The following is an 18,946-nucleotide window of genomic DNA, read 5'->3' on the forward strand; positions in this document are numbered from 1 at the left end:
TATCGGTTAAATATATTGTTGTCAAAAAAGAAATTACGTTTATGGTTTTTCAAGAATAAATGATTTTTTATACATTTCTGAATTTATAAATTTGATATAAACGCAGATTTTCTGTATGTGATATTAAATTAATATTAATTTATCAGTATCAATTGAATTCAATAATGAAAAAAATCTATAAACTTTATGGACAGCAAAAGTTAAAAAACTATTTTTTATAACTTCAAAAATACTCGCCATAAATTTTATTTCAACAAGTTACAATGTCCTTTTCCATATAACTTATATATTACATAAACATTACTTAAACATTATATAAAGTGTTTGTAACACTTAAAAGACAAACACTATGCCACGACGTAATTAGTACGCAAATAATTCATTAATAAAAATGAGTATATCTGGCATTGGCGTTAATGATAAGATAAGATAATGATATGATTCATATATAAATTCTTTTATCTTCAAATATTTTTTACTTGTCGAGAAAATCTGTTATATTTAAAAAGATATTTAAAAAGTTATTGATTATTTTAAAATGAATAACGCGCGGCCAGAAATATATCGAACACAATTAGACTAGATAATTCGAAATGGATACTCGCGCGGAAGACATATTGCTAAAAGTTTATTGGTATCACGTATTTCTTTAATTTTTTTCACTTTTAAAGCTTTTATTATTTTATCACGTACATGAAAACTATCATGTAGCGTCAAAATTTTGTCAATTAAATAAATTTTTAAATTACATATAAGAAACGCCTAAAGATGAAGATATACAGCTCGTCGTTGGTTATTCTGAGCAAAAGATAGCAACGAAGAGTAAGATAATCGTTTTCTCTATCAACTATCTCTTTCTTTTTTCTTTTTTCAAGATAACAGATGTGTTTAAAAGACGTCTTACAGTCTTCTCAATGACGTCTTAACGTCTTTTAAATGTCTTTGAAACGGTTTAGTGTTCTTTATAGGCTCTTATCTCCTCTTTTCAGTGATTCCGTTTAAACAGCATGCCATGTTACGATATTTACTCATTCTACTCAAATTTTTTAACTATTACTTTATAATAATTTAAATACACAAACCTGTTTATTTATTATTATTTAAATTACGTTACTTTAAATAATAATAAGTAAACAGGTCTGTGTATTTAAATTATTATATATTCATTCTTATTTTAACTTATTATATGTAATATATTTTATATATAATAAGTTAACGGATCTGTGTTTAAATTATTATAAATTGTCAGTTTACAAATTTGAGTTAAGAGCAGAATAAATAAATATCGTAATATGACATATATATATATATATATATATGTTTATATATATAAAATACTCTATCATATAATAAAATTTTTTTCTGCAATTCAAAAGTTGAAGAAAATATAATAAATATTTTGTTGGAGTAAAGTAGCCATTTCATTATGTCGCATATCGATAACATGTTTCAGTTTCGTCATCCGTCAAAATTAAATATGAAAGAACGTTAGTGATACCTCGCGAAGTATGTGCGAAACATTTAGGCAATCGCGAGCATTCATCGTTAAAGAATCCTCTTGTATACAGATAAATATTCGCAAAACATTGCGACATAATATATCACGATGTGTATCGTCACACGCGATAATCCCTATTGCTTTGTGCGATTGTGACGGAGTTCTGGACGGTGCCAGTTGTCGCCAGTTAGAGTTCGTTGTCATTTATGACAGGAGGACATGTTAATCGCGAAAAGAAACGGACGAGTATCGGAACATCTTATGAAAAAGAAGAACTATTTTATTTTATTAGTCATGGCAACGCGTTTAAATATCACGAGGCTCGTGCGGATCCGGAAGCTTCTGCCAGTTCGGTTCGACGCCCCAAATCTCGCGCGCGTACTCCGCGATTGTACGATCTGACGAGAATTTTCCGGACGACGCAATGTTATGGATAGCCATTTCCACCCACTTACTTTCATCCTGGAACAATCAGGAAGCAATGTCGCGATAAATAAGTGAGATGTCAATTTTTGCTGTTTTTTCTTTTTTAAAAACAGAAATTCATGAGCAATAAAAAGTTAATTTTTTAAAATTGATCAAGTACCTGATAGACTTTGCTGACATAATCTTGGCTTTTTATATAGCTCTCGTAATCAGCTAAGGATAAGAATCTATCCCATTTGAGTAACACGTCAGCGATATCTCGAAATTCATCGGGATTATTCGGGCTGAAGAATCCTCCTTGAATTTGATCGATACACTGCTTCGCTTCGGGTAGCTTGTTATAATAATCATAAGCATTGTAGCCTTTACATTTTAGGGCTTCCACTTCCTCTACCGTCATTCCAAAAATAAAGATGTTCTCCTCGCCCATTTCCTCTGCCATTTCTACGTTTGCCCCGTCCAAGGTACCGATGGTCAACGCACCGTTCAACTATAAATATAATATATAGTTCTGTTATTTAGCAATCTCAATTTTATAATAAAAACTATTACACAATTATAATTAAATATTAAGCGTATATGTTAAATAAGGTAATAGAAAATGATTACAACATTGTTCTCATAGTTTTACATTCGAATAAGTTTGACAATCGAAATTAGTTTTCATGAGAAATAGTAGATGCTATAAGTTATAAACGCGCATCCTACAAATTCCATTTTACTGCCAAAAGTTACTGACCATAAACTTCATGTTGCCAGTGCCAGACGCTTCGGTGCCAGCGGTCGAAATCTGTTCGCTCAAATCCGCAGCGGGTATGATTTTTTCAGCCAAGGTTACACGATAATTCTCAAGAAAGATCAATTTAAGTTTGTCGCCGACAATGGGATCATTATTGACAATATTGGCGACGCTACAGATAAGCTTAATGATTTTCTTTGCCAAATGATAACCTGGTGCAGCTTTACCTCCTATCATTACGGTTCTTGGGACAAAAGGTGCGGATGGATTCCTTTTTATTCGGTTGTATAAAGTGATGACGTGCAAACAATTCAACAGTTGTCGTTTATACTCGTGTATGCGCTTTACCTGTCAATAAATCAATCATCATTCAATTCAACATTAATCTTGTGACATTTTAAAATTGAATTTGTTGAAATTATATGTATAAGTGCATATCATTTAGCATACTATATGCATTATATCATCGTGTATTATACAATATTTTTAAAGAAATCGTCTTTTAATCACGGCTTCTTTGACCAATGCAGAAATTATTTTTTCTGGTAAAAATGTTAAAATTGTTATTCTTTTATATTTTTAATTATTTTATTATATAATATTTTCATAACAAAGAAAAATAATTCAAAGTTTAAAAATTTATTTAAATACTATTAAAAATCAATTAAAATTAACTGACAGTTTGCCATTTATTCCCTTTTCTAAAATTCTATTTACAAAAATCTCTAATTTTCAATTTTTAATTATTTGTAAAAGTAGATAAAGTATCTTGACATTTTTATTATATTTAAAAATCAATAATAAATTAATCAAAAAATATATAATGAAAAGACATTTGATAGTATAGATAACAAATATGCTTGGTCCGCATTTCTTACCTGGATATCAAAGATAGATGCTGGATTAACTTTAATACCATATTCTTTCTCTAATGTTTGTGCTAATCGTAGTTTGTTCTCTTGCTTGACTTTAACGATGTTACGTTGAAATACTGGATCTTTCGCCCATTTCTTCAATTGTGTCAACTGTTCTAAATGAACTGTCCACTCACTACCAATTTTCTAGAAATTTTCAAATATATCGTATAAAGTCACATCAATATATAAGAGATATGTATATAGAAGTTGTGTTATTAAACAGGCACACTATGTAAATGAGTACTCACTTCTTCAATGATATCAGATAGATTTGGATTGCAGAGTAATAGCCATCTCCTCGGTGTAATACCGTTTGTCTTGTTTTGAAACTTCTCCGGTGACAATTCATAAAAATCTCGGAAACTAATAAAGTGAGAAAAACAGATTAGATCATGTTATAAATATTCTTATAAATAAAGTCTTATAAATACAATTCGCGAAACGTACACACTATCTTTGAGAATTTCCGAATGAATACGAGCGACTCCATTTATAGCATGACTACCAACGATTGACAGATGAGCCATGTTTACTCTCTTCTCACCATCTTCCTCTATTAAAGACATTCGACGAATGCGATCCATGTTGCCAGGCCACTTGGCTGCGACGTTTTCAAGATGCAAGTGATTTATCTGATAAATGATTTGCAAATGTCTTGGGAGAATATTTTCCAACATGCTAGTGGGCCATCGTTCCAATGCTTCGGGAAGAACCGTATGATTTGTGTAAGCGCATGTACGCGTTGTAATGTCCCAGGCCTGAAAGACGTGTTCCAAGAGATGTTAGTTTCAAATGTTTTATATGTATAACAAAACCGTACATTCTATTACTGTCATTGTTACTATCAGATATACTGATAGATGTACCTGTCAAAAATGTTGTTTACATGTTTGAAACAAAAATTATTATCTAGAAGAAATTCTTTTTTTTAAACTATTCTCTTAGAAAATATAAATATAAATATAAAATTAGAAAATATAAATATAAATATAAAATTAGAAAATATAAATATAAATATAAAATTAGAAAATATAAATATAAATATTATTAAAAAATTTAATAGATAACAAAAATAATAGCAGTTTTAGTACATATTTTTAATTTTTGTCAGTATGTATCTTTTCTTTCAAAACAATAATTTTTATATTTTAAAATATGCAAATAGCACTATTATGAAATCGTAATTACTTTATTCCACGAAAGCTTCTCGACGTCAACAAGAATCCTTATCAACTCAGGAATAGCTAGGGAGGGATGCGTGTCGTTGAGTTGAATAGCTACTTTATCAGGGAAAAATTCAAAGTCGGTTCTATGATGCTCTCTCGAGCCAAATTTGCTGGATTTATATCTTCGAATAATATCTTGTAGAGTAGCAGCCACCATGAAATATTCCTGCTTTAATCTGAGCTCCTTGCCCTCGAAGACATTGTCGTTGGGATAAAGGACTCTGGATATATTTTCCGCCAGATTACGATCAATCACAGCTTGTATATAGTCACCATCATTAACTGAAAAGATACAATAGTATGTCACGAGTAAATAATAGTCGGAAAAACTGTTGTTGTATCGCACAAAGTTATTAATACTTACAGAATTTCAAATTAAATTCTATAGGCGATTTTGCGGACCATAGTCTCAGTGTATTAACAACATTATTTTTATAACCGGGAATTGGGTTATCATAAGGCATTGCAAAGACGACCTGAGTGATACATAAACAAAAGCTCATAATAATTAAATCAAAATAGTGCTGTAATGTATACAATCAAAACATCTAGGAAAAAATTATTTAAATGGCACAGATCACACTATAAATTCATCTACATTTAAATCCCATCTAATAGATTAATTTTAATGAATAGAATGTAACATAAATAATGCCTTTTCAACTCCGAATCATTTGCCGATGTCACATGTATCGTACATAAATTTAAAAAAATATCTGTTTTTAATGTTTTAGAAAGCAGATAAAATTTACTATATCAATTTTGCATATTTATAACAATACTATTTAATACATACTTTTAAAAAATATTCAATATCATTAATTTGTTGATTAGCTTATGCACGCATAGAATAAGAAGATTTAAATAAAAAATTGCAATCGCACGAATATGTTATTACTCAAATCAAATCGTTGCAATTTGGATGATTATAATATTTCAGTTTTCTTCTTTTTACAATTAAAAAACAATAGGACAAAAAGAAAAATAAATAAGAAAAAAAATGGTTTCTTAAGTCTTCAGAAAAATTACACTTTTCGTAGATTATTATTCAAAGAAAAAATAGTTTCAGTTTGTGTCGGAAATGCATAATGGAGTATAATATGTGCAATACAAATGTATAGTGTGTATTATGTGAACAATAGGCACTTGAGTTATATGCTAGAATTTTAAAAGAATTTTAAATAATGCGTGCCTTGTCTAAAATGATTAACAATACATATTTTTTTTTTAATATAATATGGTGCCATTTTATATAACTTTCTCCTATATACAAAATATAAAAAAAATGTATTACCTGTGTATTCACCCATTTTTTACCCTCAGGAACATCAATCACCTGGCCGTAAAAATTCACCGGTAACATAAATTCTGGTCGAGCTTTCTCCCAAGGATTACCATATCTGAGCCAATCATCCGGCTCTTCTACCTGCTCACCATTCTTGATTTTTTGTGCAAATATACCGTATTCGTAACGTATTCCATAACCATAAGCGGCTAAACCTAATGTCGCCATACTGTCCAAAAAACAAGCAGCTAGACGACCTAATCCTCCGTTACCGAGACCAGCATCTTCCTCGAGTTCTTCTAATTCCTCTATATCCAAACCCATCTGCGAAAAACGGTTATAATTATACAAGGTGTATCTGATAATCAGAACTGTCGGCTTTTTCCTAAGCCAAGATTTCAAAAAATAAATATTTTACAAAATATTCATTCTTCAATGATTTAAAATTTATTATATATATATATATATATATATATATATATACTCTCTCTCTCTCTCTCTCTCTTTTAGCAATATTTATGACAAATTTCCAAATACTTACACCGAAAAAATCATATTCTAATTTTAAGAATATACCACTTATTTTTAGAATATCTTCCTCTAAAATAGGCGCCAAGAGGATTTTCTTAACTAAAGACAGAAATCCTCTAAAAAGTAGAAAAGTATTAGATATTCTTAATATGTAAGAATATATACACTTCTAGTTTGAGGCTTTCGTGGCGATTAGAATTAGAATCTAAACTGGGGACTTCCGGAAGGATGCCGCGTGATTAAACAGCGTAATGTACGCAATGACGTTTCGCAAACGTTGCAGTTTGCATTTTCAGGGCTAAGAGCCCCGATACTGAGCTCTCTTGGGTTGGGGTTCTTATATCTTGCGAGAGATTTTTCTATCTACAGGAAAAATATACCGGTATGCCCTCTAGTGGTGTGAGCGCAAATAGGGTTTGTATGATACAATTTAAGAATATTTTCTTTATTTCATATACTATTCTTAACAAAAGATCATTAGAGGGGAATATTCTGAATTTTTTAGAATATTTTTTTGGAGGAAAGCTTTAGAAGGAATTCTTCTAAAATAGAGAATACAATTTTTTCGATGTACTACTCTTTATATTCTTATTGATATTTCATAACGTGTGAAGCTTATAAGATACACATCCAAATAAAATTATTTTGAGTCGTTTTCTATTTCAAATCTATACTGTATACTACATACTAAAAAATTTAAAAAATGCGAATTATGTAATTTCATTCTCATTACTTTTATATACACAAAAATATAGATATAGAATAAAATCTCGCATATAAATTCTCCCTTATCAATATATTGTGCTTATATTTTCTATCACTGATCAAAATAAGCGTAATGATATATAATACATTAAAAAGAAAATTAAAAAGAAAGAGAGAGTTAATAGAGTAATGATAAACTAACTTATGATAAACTAAGTTAAAAAAGATTTCTAGTATTAAACATTTGAACCTTAGCTTTTTTTCTTGAAACAAAAACAGATATAATTTCGTAAAAAATTCTATCATTTATTACTTCTATTATCTTATCACATCATTAAGTCTACATCGTACATATGCAACATTACAAAATCATTACATAATATCCATAACATAAGCAAGATAAAATAAAAAAATAAATAATCAAATTTGCTAGCATTATTACATGTAGCTTTAGAATAGAATAAATATGCAAAAATAATAATTTTGCACATATATTGTTATGTTAAATTTTAACGATCAGATATAATAATATTTAAATCAAAGGCATATTTCTCATATTTTGCAAATCTATAATTTTTTTACGCATGTATTATAATTACAATATAATGTATTTTTTGTATATTTACAAGTCTTGTAACACATGTTAAAAAATTACAGAATCAACACGTTGAATGTCAAAAAATGTGTTTTTTTTTTTTATACATGTTTTCACAAACTATACAAATTTTTTGTAGTTTATCTTTTATTTAACAATAAAAAAAAATCTATATCAATCATTTTTAAACAAATCCCAAATGAAGATAACTACTGTATTTGTTCGGCACAAAGAAAGCAAAGAATGGGGAATATAATATATATCTCACAAAATGCTTTTATAATTTGTCTAATAATCTGTTAAAAAAGATAATTCATTTATTTCCAATATTTTTCAAGATAAAAAGACAGAAATTTGGAAAGACTAAAATTTCATTATATTCGTATATTTGTATAAATACATGCAATTATGAAAAGTACGATATAACTTGCCTGATACATTGCTTCATCACATGCTCCTTGTATGCCTAAATTAATCATTGTATTTTGCAGCGATCTTCCCATATAATATTCCAAGGATAAATAATACACCCTCTGAAAGAAACAAGACTCACGATTATTAATTAAATCTCTTATTTGATTTTAATTAATGACATTATATATTGTGCAAATACCGTGTGTAACGAATATTACATCGTAAATTCAAAAATATGATAGAAAAATCATTTGGATCTTTGAAATCTTTTTAATAAAAGAGATACAATATAGATATTATAATACTACATAAATTCATGTTACATGTTACATTAAAATTAACAAAAATTATTTTACTATAATAACAATATGTGCAAATAAAAATATATTGTCAAATCATCTCCGTCTTAAACGAAGCAGAATTTATTTAAGGACGACCTGACATTTATTATAATTCATAAGATATAGCAAATACATTTCTATGTGAAAGCCGATTAATTTTCTGAGAAAAACCTAGTAGATTTTTATACCGAGAATAGTTTATTAGTACAAATAGAATACTTACTATGTAATTCTTATTTTCACACAAATTAAATTAAAAAATTAATACTATTTTTTTCTGTTCTCAGTTTGTACGCATAATTAGATTATAAATTATATTGTAGGTCAACGGTATTTTATTTATTGCAATATAAATTTAAAATATATATTTGATTTAAAATATATATTTGATTAAATAAATATATTAAATATGTTAAAGATGTATAATATATATTTTAATATTATATTGATTCGCGGTTATTTTATTTATTTTATATTTTTTTTATCTTTCATTAAATTATCTCAACATTTTCCTTTAAGAAAAGTCTTTTAAGAAAATTATAAATTGATTAAAAAATCTATGTATGCATGTCCAATGATTTTTGTATGTACTTATTGACGAAATTTTTAGCAGTTAAAGAAAAAACAAATTAGACCAGAAAGTTCACACTTTTGGGAATGTATCCAAATGGTAAGTCCAACGAGAATTGGAGATATGTACTAAATTGGCACACACTCCAACATTTATAAGACATCTAATACGTCTAAATTTGAAAGAAATGACAGAAGAAAAAAATATTTACTTGTTTAATTACATAAGACTATACTTATTTTAATTTTTGTGTAAGTAATTTATTGTAAGAAAGCGTAAGTGGTTATTCAAAAAAATTTTAACGCATATTTCTTAAATAATAATTATATTATATAAAATGATTTTATCACGTCGGCAGGGAGAGAGTTTATAGAAAATAATTATCATGATAATTTATTGACAAACGTCTTTTTAATTGCGTAGAATTATTTTTACTACTAATAATAGTTAAATATAATAGCTCACACAAAAACATTCGCTATATATTATCATAATGACACGTAATCTTTTACTATTGACTGTTATGAATCCTCTACTCTAAAATCGACAACAGTCGAAATACATCTTGCGCAGAAACGTCAAATTAAAATGATGTAACTACATTGCGTTCTTATATTCAGAAAATGTCTTTCAAAATGGAATGTGTAATGATTTGCTTCCAAACGTACACTGCATTTCTAGATCTCTTACAAAATGAAATAAGTGAGAAATTTAATAATTATACTTTTCACAAAAAATACAACAATATTATAAAATATATAAAAGATGCATATACAACTCGCGTGACTATAATTTTAATAAAAAAAATTTTGTAAGCAACTTGAAGTTGATTTTTTCATTGTGAAAATGTTGAGAAAAATTAACTAAAAAAAGCATATTTTAGTTGTTCTTCTAAGCTTAAAGGTTGTCATCACGAATGGTCGTTCTTTGTTAATTGTACCGTAGATGCGTTGACAGTGTATTTTTTTAAGCAAAGATCAAATTTTCAAATTTATCTGAAAATTTTTTAAGATTAATCAAATTTGTCAGAAAACTATTAAAATTAAAATTAAGAATTATAGAAGAAAATCCTTATTAAAAAGAATTATAGAAAATATAGAATTATCTCTTATTAAATATAGAAATGGAATTATAATACATAAATATATTTTAGAAAGTATCAAAATATAATATTTACATATTTAAACTTTTAAATGTCCTTCAAAACCTATTCTAAAGTAAATCAAAACTTAAAATATACAAGATAAATCACGCTCCAATCCTGTTTTGTTTTTATGTAACAAAAGAAAAAAATACTAAAGAAAAAACATTACGTGGAATATATTATATTTCAGATTAAAGTTTTGCTTACTACTTATTGTTTCGAAGTGCTAGTAATATGTACTAATTCTAGATAGTATAGACATTTTTTATTATGATTGTATATCAATTAATTTTATATCAATTATGTTAAATATATATATTTATAATTTTTATAAATATTTTTTTTTATATTACTTGCGATTTGAATAAAACAATCCTTTATTAAATTAATTTAAAATTGTGCTAATTAGATAAAAATAAGTTCCTATCATAAGCGTTTTTAAATTATGTGCTTTATATCACGTATCTCATTCATACATTTTAATGTGTGTACTTAATATGCGTGTGCAAATACGCGCTGATACACAAAAAACATAAACATATTCCACAAGCCTTTGTTAAATTAGTCTTTTAATAATGTCAAAAGCGTTTTATTAAAAATCTAGTATTTTTTTAATAAAAAAATCGAATTTATAAAAAATCTCTGCAACTCTACATATGTATAACATATACAATAAATGTAACATAAAATAATTAATAAATAATATATAACAGATTTAATTATATACATATTTTATGTAAAATTAAATACATATTACGTACACGCGCGTAATGTGTGTGTGTGTGTGTGTGTGTATGTGTGTCTGTGTAAATGTATGTGAATAAATAGTATTATAAACATTTAGAAAGAAGTCTTCCCTTTCTTCGAGCAGGGTCACATAGCAATGTTACGCATGATCTCTATTAAGTATGATATAACCGCTTATATATTATATACATTATTATATATATTTTATATATTATACATATATATACTTATATACATATATGTATACGTGTACATATATATATATATATATATATATATATATATATGTGTGTGTGTGTGTGTGTGTTTTGTGTGTGTATGTATGTATGTATATTATATATATTTCAAAAATTTTTATATATAAGCATTTAGACGGGGCAGTTTTGTTATCTTACATAATATAAAGAATCTCTTCTCATTAATGTATAAGACAGTAAAATTGTCTTTATCTAAATATTTTTCAAAAATGTTCGAGATACAAGAAGCGAGGACGAAGATCATCACGTAATGCTATTATATTGATAAATTATAATCGCATTAGCTAATGTGATTTTTTGCTATTTATGTTCGTTGTCTTAATGAACTATAATCGACTTAACAACTTCCTGTTTAAATATATTGCGAAATATTTGTAAGATGTGTGAAATACGTTAGATCATATTAAATAATAAAAATTTATTTAAAAGTATATTTTCCTTGAGCTTATAATATTTTTAATTTTAAATAAATTTTGCTCCAAAAAAATATGTATATCGAATTAAATACTATAGATTCTTTCTAAATTTATTAATTAATATTGTAATAAATAAAAACTGTCGAACATGTGTAAAATTTTCTCTTAGACATTTCCAGATATTGTTTATTGTTGAGCACAAAAATAAGAAACAGTACAATTTTTCGTGTTGAATTTTCGATCTGTTATAAATGTGAGAGAAAAAATCTTATATGTGTATGTGTGTAACCGTGTAGGTATGTGTGTAGGTATGGGTAAACGTAGAGATGATAAATATAGAAATTTGTCGTTATCGATGAAATTCGAATTAATCAGGCTCTCGTACCGATTTCGATTTCAATTTAATGAGACATGAACGATTACCTTGGGATCTTTCTCGTAATAGTGTTGCTGCGTACGAATCCATCGCGAAACGAGATTGTCCTTGACACTATGGGCTAAAGCGAAGAAGTAATCGCGAGTTGTGGCGACGTTACGGTCCTTTACCAGGGTATAGTGAAGATGCCTGTTGAAGGTCTTCTTAAAATTCCCGACGTTCTCGACGTCGACGATCCCGCGTACCGAAATCTGCTTCCTCTTCTCGTGATCGCTGTTTGGCAATGACATGATGACTTATTTAACGAGCAAGCAGCTTGATTATTTGCGAGACAACAAGTTCCGGCGATAACATGCACTCAACTGACCATACGTGCACGGCCTTCTGAAGGCGAATGATACGCGCTGCGAGTTCAGAAGACAGTGGTCACCTTGCCTCAAGGTGACGCATGCGTACCATGCGTGAGCGTGTACGTATTCGTGGTGACAAGAGTTGAAAATGATTTTACTTTTAGCATATTCTGACTTGAACGTTATATGAATAGATTGGAACTTTTTAAATCTGGATCCAGCTGTTCTATCAGGCTGAAGAGTTGACACCGAAAGCAAAAATTTATGATGATATTGACAATATCGTGCATGTGAAATGTCAAATGGACCACTGTATATATTCGGGAGCATTTGCAGTGCCAAGTAGTCAGCTGAAAAGTATATGTACGTTAAATTAAGATCCCAATAAATTATGAATGGCATTAATATCATTATTTCTCCAAATAAATTATATATTTTCTAAATTATCTAATATTTTACACAATTTAAGTTGCAGATAACACTAATCATTTGTGACAAATTTTCCTTAAGATAATAATTTTTAGTAACTCTCATAAAAAATTTTTAAACAAGAAAAGAATAAATAATTTTAAACATGAGTTGTAAGAAACATTTACAGTAACAATTCTATTCAAATAAGTTTCATAAAGATAACCTACAAAATTTTTTAAATAAAATTATCAAGAATCACCGAAAGAAAAATATCTCAAGGAAATATATAATTGTGGAAAGAAAAAAACAGCGGTTTTTTTTTTATCTTATTTAATATCATTTATTTATAAATTAATAGTGCAGATGCAGATGCAATAATGAAAACGACAAGAAGCAATACGCGTATTACAATTCACATTCTTAACATTTTGCCATCGGTCCCGATAAAAACACATGTTTTCTCGATAACTATAGATAGATATTATGATATAGTAATAAAGTTGCATCTTCATCGTTCACCGTACAATGTGTTCCATATCTCGTTATTTGTTTAGGATCATTTTATTTTGATGATGAGTGTCCTTCTCTTTTCACATCTAATATATACACGCGTGTTTGTACATATATACGCACGGATACGCACGCGAGTAGACGCGTACGATACGTTATACATATGCACGCACGTGTGTACATAACGGTGTAATTACAATTAATGATGCAGTAGCAATAATATTATGCAAACGTCAACTTCATTGAGAGACAGATACAATATATACGTTTTTGCATAATTTAACTCGTCATTTAATCCCCTGTTCGATTCTCTCAAACGCAACAACAACTTAAAACATCGAGAAGATGGGGAGATCGCTGCAAATCGGACAATTACTTTAAGATCTATCGCCGAGGGATAAACGATTCCGTTTATACGTCGAACATATTCCGTTCAATCCACATCCGCTTTTCCTCTGTCCATTGAATTATCTCTTTAAAGTATCACGATCTTCCGACACCCCTGGCTTCTCACTATATATTTCGTCGCGTCTCACGGTTCGAATGATTACTTCTCAGTGACATCCTTAGTTCGCGAACAATGATCCAAGCTAATACGATGCTCCAAAAACGAGAGTATGATAAATCACGTGGAGCCTTACTATTCAGTCTCTCTTACGCATTCATAAAAGCATTCGCTCTCGCTCGTTCTTGTATTCATTTCATTTTTGCGAAGAGAAACAAAAGACATTATTAGATAGGTAAAAACACGAAGTTTATGATAATTGTTAAAACATATTTGACGAAGAATACGACGAAAAAGGAGGGAAGGGCGAGGAGAAGGGCTGATTCAAAACAGCCCTACGTACACATTGCACTGTTACAACTAGCTAAAAATATGCCATTATTTTTTATCGCAAGAATGAACAATTAATTAATTACTAAGTGTTGCTTATTTCTTTCTCTCTCTCTCTCTTTCTCTTTTACACACGCACACACACACACACATATACATGTACATTCACTCTTTTTTTCACGGTGTTTAGTTCCTCGATGGAGGATTGCTCTTGTGATCAGAATGTCAGTGCGCGCGCGCGACCACTTGGCTTTGCCGATCGTGTTGTGCCTTGGAAAAAGTATAATTATATTTATTTCCTTCGAAATTATACGACGGCGAAGCTCGCGACGATAATTGTCGCACGTGTTAATTATTTATTACCCCCTCACCAGCGCGACTACTGGGCCCATTACATGATGTATGAGACTTTTCTCGGTCGTAAATTGTCCTGCTCGCACGCGCTCTCAAACTTCTCTCACTCTTTTTTAATGTTTATCTCGTTCGTTTCTAATTTAATCCTTTCTATCTTTGTTGTCCCGGCTGTCCGCTGGACGATCATCACGCACGACTCTCCCTTATTCTTCCTTCGCTGGCTCGACCTTTTTACCGAGAGGGATAGCCGCCTTCACTCTGAAACAATCATCGATTTTTGAGTAAAAACATCACCATGAAAAATACGAGGAACATGTAAAAAATTCAATGAATTTATAATCCTGTTGGATAAAAATAATATTTTGTATATAACAGATTTTGTGTTTATACATCAATATTTGGCAAGCTTAATATTCTACAAATAAACGAGAAAAGTCCTTATATTAATTGTTACATTTTCATTGAATAATACGTGGGAATTACTTAGCTTATCATCGCAAAATTTAAAATCGTTCAAATAATACTGGTTTTATAGAAATACAATTTTTTGTGTTACAAAAACGTACAGGTTCTTGCACCTTTTTAACACAGAAGAATTAGGAGGAGATTATATCAATAACTATAAATTTAGACAACTAAAAGTTCATGTAACAAAGTGATATACTTGGAACTTCTGTGGAATAAATGAGGAATAAGAAAAGAACCTGTTGCATCACTTTTTCGTTTTTTACGAAATTTCTCTCAAAGTCAAAGGAACCTTTAACTCACTTAGCGGTAATTTCGTTGATCTTTGCCTGTACCAAAGCCAGATTCTGATCGATTTGCTCCTGATTCGTTTCGTAAACCTTAGGCAGCGTGAAAAGAGCGACCACGCCTGAAACGAAGTAAACCAATCTGTTGAATCGACTATTTCATTTTACATTCGAAGAATACATAGAAAGATACAAAATAAAAAAATACCAATTATAATGAGAGTCATGCCATTGAACAAAGAACCAACGTAGGTGAGACACCATAAAAAGACGCCAAATTTGAGAGAATCGACAAAGTCTTCAACGAGGAACAGTCTGCGCAATTCACTAAAAGCAGCATTAGCGTGTGCGACTGCGACATCCGCGACTTCGTGCACTTTCTCAGCTGGTAATGTCAAGTCTAGATCGAGGATATCCCTGTAACCCAAATATTAATTTGATTAAAAGCAAAATTTACTCGAAAAATTATCATAAAACAAAATCAAAACATTATTTCATCTACATTTACTTTATTAACTGTTTTACTAAACCGGTAATATGTTCATATTCTTTTTTATAATATCCAATGAAATTTTTCGTAATAAAATTATATGGCAACATTTCATTATATTAACAATAATATTTAAAAAGTTATTTTTGTATTACATTAAAGATTTATCAAATTTATCAAATTCTCGTTTTTAACAAACAAAAAAAAATATATATATATATTTTTTGTCATTAGGAATAACATTATAAGCGAATAGAGAAGCATCAAATGTGTACTTCTAAATACAATAATTTGATGGCAAGAACAGTAAATGAATGGGCTCGAGTTTAATTGTCGATCCGATCACTCACGCATCTTTCTCTCATTCGCGAGCCTGCAATAAAAGAGTTACTACAATAAAACGTTTCGCAAAACATTGTTTATACTTATGTAAGAAATGAATAAACGAACAGAAAGGAATGCAGTGGTAAAGAACGTTGTATGGCTTACAATTAGTAGTAAAGTGTTTGCCTGCTGTAATATAAATCCTAGGGTCAAGTCCGTTCATTATTTTTCTTCTGTTCGAAAAGACTTACAAAGACAGGCGATTATATCGTAACGGTGAGGATTGGCTCTACCTGCCTCCTTACACTTACTTGAATGGATGACCGTCCGATGTCTTCTGAACTGCCTGAAGAACGGTTTTGTAAATGCGGAAAAGAACAGTTCCGGTAAGGACGAGAAGCGATAGATAAGCAAGCACACTAATCAGGCTGAAATAGGCCAATGATAGAAGCACGCCTAGTATCGTGCCGAATACAATCCCTGATTTTTTGGGATCGCGCCAGTATATCAGAGCCGCCACTGCAAACAGAAACAAATACTCTAGTTAAGAAAAAAAGAACAGAAAATTCAATCCTTTATTAGCTAATTCACAAGTATAGTTGTTATCTATAATAATGTATGGCTACTAATCATATTCAATTTTAATATTGCTGATAAATTAATAATGCGTTATGTAATACGAGACCGAAAATTGACTTTTTATCTTGAATTTATAATTCAAATTACCAATAAGATCCATCTATCTCTCTCTCACATGATTCGAATTTAAATTATTTTCCTGCTCAATTTAGCGGCAGTCAGATGCATATTATATAACGCATTTACACATCTAATTATGTTATTGAATTCTTTAATTAATTTTAAAAATAAACCTTTATAAAAATATATAATGTGATGAAATTCAATACTGAGATTTTAACCTCGAATACAAACCATATATTCTTTAAAAAAATATTAATAATGTTAATAATTCGATAATTTTTATTTGAAAAAAAATAATTTACAAAACTTCTTTCACAAATAACTTGATTGATAATTAATTTAATAAATTGTCCACTTTACGTGAAAATGTATTTAAATATTTTGTACATCTATTAATATGTGTATAAAACAATATTTCTATAAACAGGTAATATCTAATGTTATATGTATACATGTCTCTTTTTAGAAGTAAATCATATTTCGCACATGCAATGCAACAAACTATTAGAATTTAACAAATTACAGTAATGAGTACACTACGTGATATCGCATCTATCGTTCGTTTTTGTAAAAGTGCGACTGATTTATCTGTTAAGTAATTTGTATGGATTGTTAATTCATAATCAACTTCTCATTCATGAAGGATTTTCATAGAGCAGCCAACATATTTATGAGTCATCTATTGGGTCAATAAATTTCGCAATAACACTATATTCGACTTTGTAGCGCTACCAGATAATTTGTATTTTTCTTACAAAGTTTTCACAAAAGTTTCGATCGTGACATACGTTATCAAAAAGATACATTGCGCAAAAATATAATCGATATGCAAATATCTTAAAAAGTGTACAGTATGATGCGATGTTTGCTTTGCGGTCTAACTAAAGCATCAAGTACTATGCACTCAAGTACGAACAAGATAATACTTGATAAGAAACACATTTTTTTGAATAATAAAAATTAATTATTAATTTGTACCTTTGATTGAACATCTAATTTTTAATATTGTAATGTATGTGAATGTGTGTGTGTGTGTGTATATATATATCTATATATATATATATATATATACATATAAGTGTGTGTGTTAGTGATACTTTTATTATACAGATTATTATAAATGCCATTGATAAAAAAAGATGAAAATATTATATATCATTATATATATTTATAAAAAAATCAAATATTTTCATGTAAATGATTTATTTTAAAATCAAGATATAACTTTAAAATCTCCTTAAAATATCAAAAAACTGATGAAAGCAATATATGTTTTTTTTGGAACTATACAATTTTTATATAAAATATTTTTACAACACATATTTTGAAAATTATTCGAGAAAGAAATGTTAATTTTCACTCCATAAAACAAATACATTTCCGTTGTATTTATGACTTATTATACAATTTTTATATATTACTCTTTTCATATAGAGTTAATAATGAATTAATTTTATAAAATAAATTAGCAGTCATTAACATCAAAATACTATTGTATATAAAACACATGCTACGAATGTATGTTCTTTATTATATATAAAATAATATCATATATAAAATAATCGGTTTGTTCATTTCTGTTACTACAGTTAAAACCTTAATCATGATTTTAAAATGTACTAAGAAACTCTTCTATAGTTATATAATTAATTGATATATAATAATAAATATTAACAAAGATTAAATATCACACAAGGTTACATAAAAAATAGACCAGTAATAAATTCATATACAATTTGTCAAATCAATCATCTTTTTTATTGTAAAACTTACTACTTTTTTAATCAAATTATTGTTTCATGATAGTTTTTGCTGAATAAAACACTGAATTTTTAAATTTAATTATAAATAATTATTCCAGAGATTCTTAATTTCTCATGAGAATATACCGTTAAATATCCAGCACAAAACGGATCATTTTATTGAATAATCGTTATAAAAAAACAGGACCACGTGTTATGTTCCCAACCATATGTTCTCAGATCGTCAGCATACCAAAGCAGTTTTCTGTTCTTGCCGAGTCGTGGGGA

The 18,946-nt window shown here is 28.7% G+C and overlaps 2 protein-coding genes across 5 annotated transcripts in view; both read right to left on the bottom strand.

The window, feature by feature from the left end:
* Positions 1-366: 366 nt before the first annotated feature.
* On the bottom strand, positions 367-12,618 carry Glyp (glycogen phosphorylase). The gene is made up of 11 exons (XM_072891178.1): positions 12,236-12,618; positions 8,354-8,455; positions 6,101-6,415; positions 5,171-5,282; positions 4,769-5,088; positions 4,028-4,338; positions 3,829-3,943; positions 3,542-3,724; positions 2,664-3,011; positions 2,085-2,414; positions 367-1,960 (listed from the first exon to the last, which is right to left on the bottom strand). Exons 1-11 carry the CDS (start codon positions 12,476-12,478, stop codon positions 1,805-1,807), a joined length of 2,535 nt encoding a protein of 844 aa, XP_072747279.1. The 5' UTR covers positions 12,479-12,618; the 3' UTR covers positions 367-1,804.
* Positions 12,619-13,262: 644 nt separating this feature from the next.
* Rtnl1 (reticulon) overlaps positions 13,263-18,946 on the bottom strand; it is a 30,180-nt gene continuing 24,496 nt past the window's right edge. For all 4 annotated transcript variants that reach the window (XM_072891179.1, XM_072891180.1, XM_072891182.1 and 1 more), the window contains 4 exons: positions 16,526-16,733; positions 15,609-15,817; positions 15,417-15,522; positions 13,263-14,906 (listed from right to left, as the gene is read on the bottom strand). In XM_072891179.1, the coding sequence (XP_072747280.1) occupies positions 14,852-14,906; positions 15,417-15,522; positions 15,609-15,817; positions 16,526-16,733 (578 nt within the window). In that variant the 3' untranslated portion in view covers positions 13,263-14,851. The remainder of the gene's footprint in view (positions 14,907-15,416; positions 15,523-15,608; positions 15,818-16,525; positions 16,734-18,946) is intronic.

Source organism: Anoplolepis gracilipes, chromosome 4 (assembly GCF_047496725.1).
Source record: "Anoplolepis gracilipes chromosome 4, ASM4749672v1, whole genome shotgun sequence".
In the NCBI taxonomy this organism is placed as follows: Eukaryota; Metazoa; Arthropoda; class Insecta; order Hymenoptera; family Formicidae; genus Anoplolepis; species Anoplolepis gracilipes.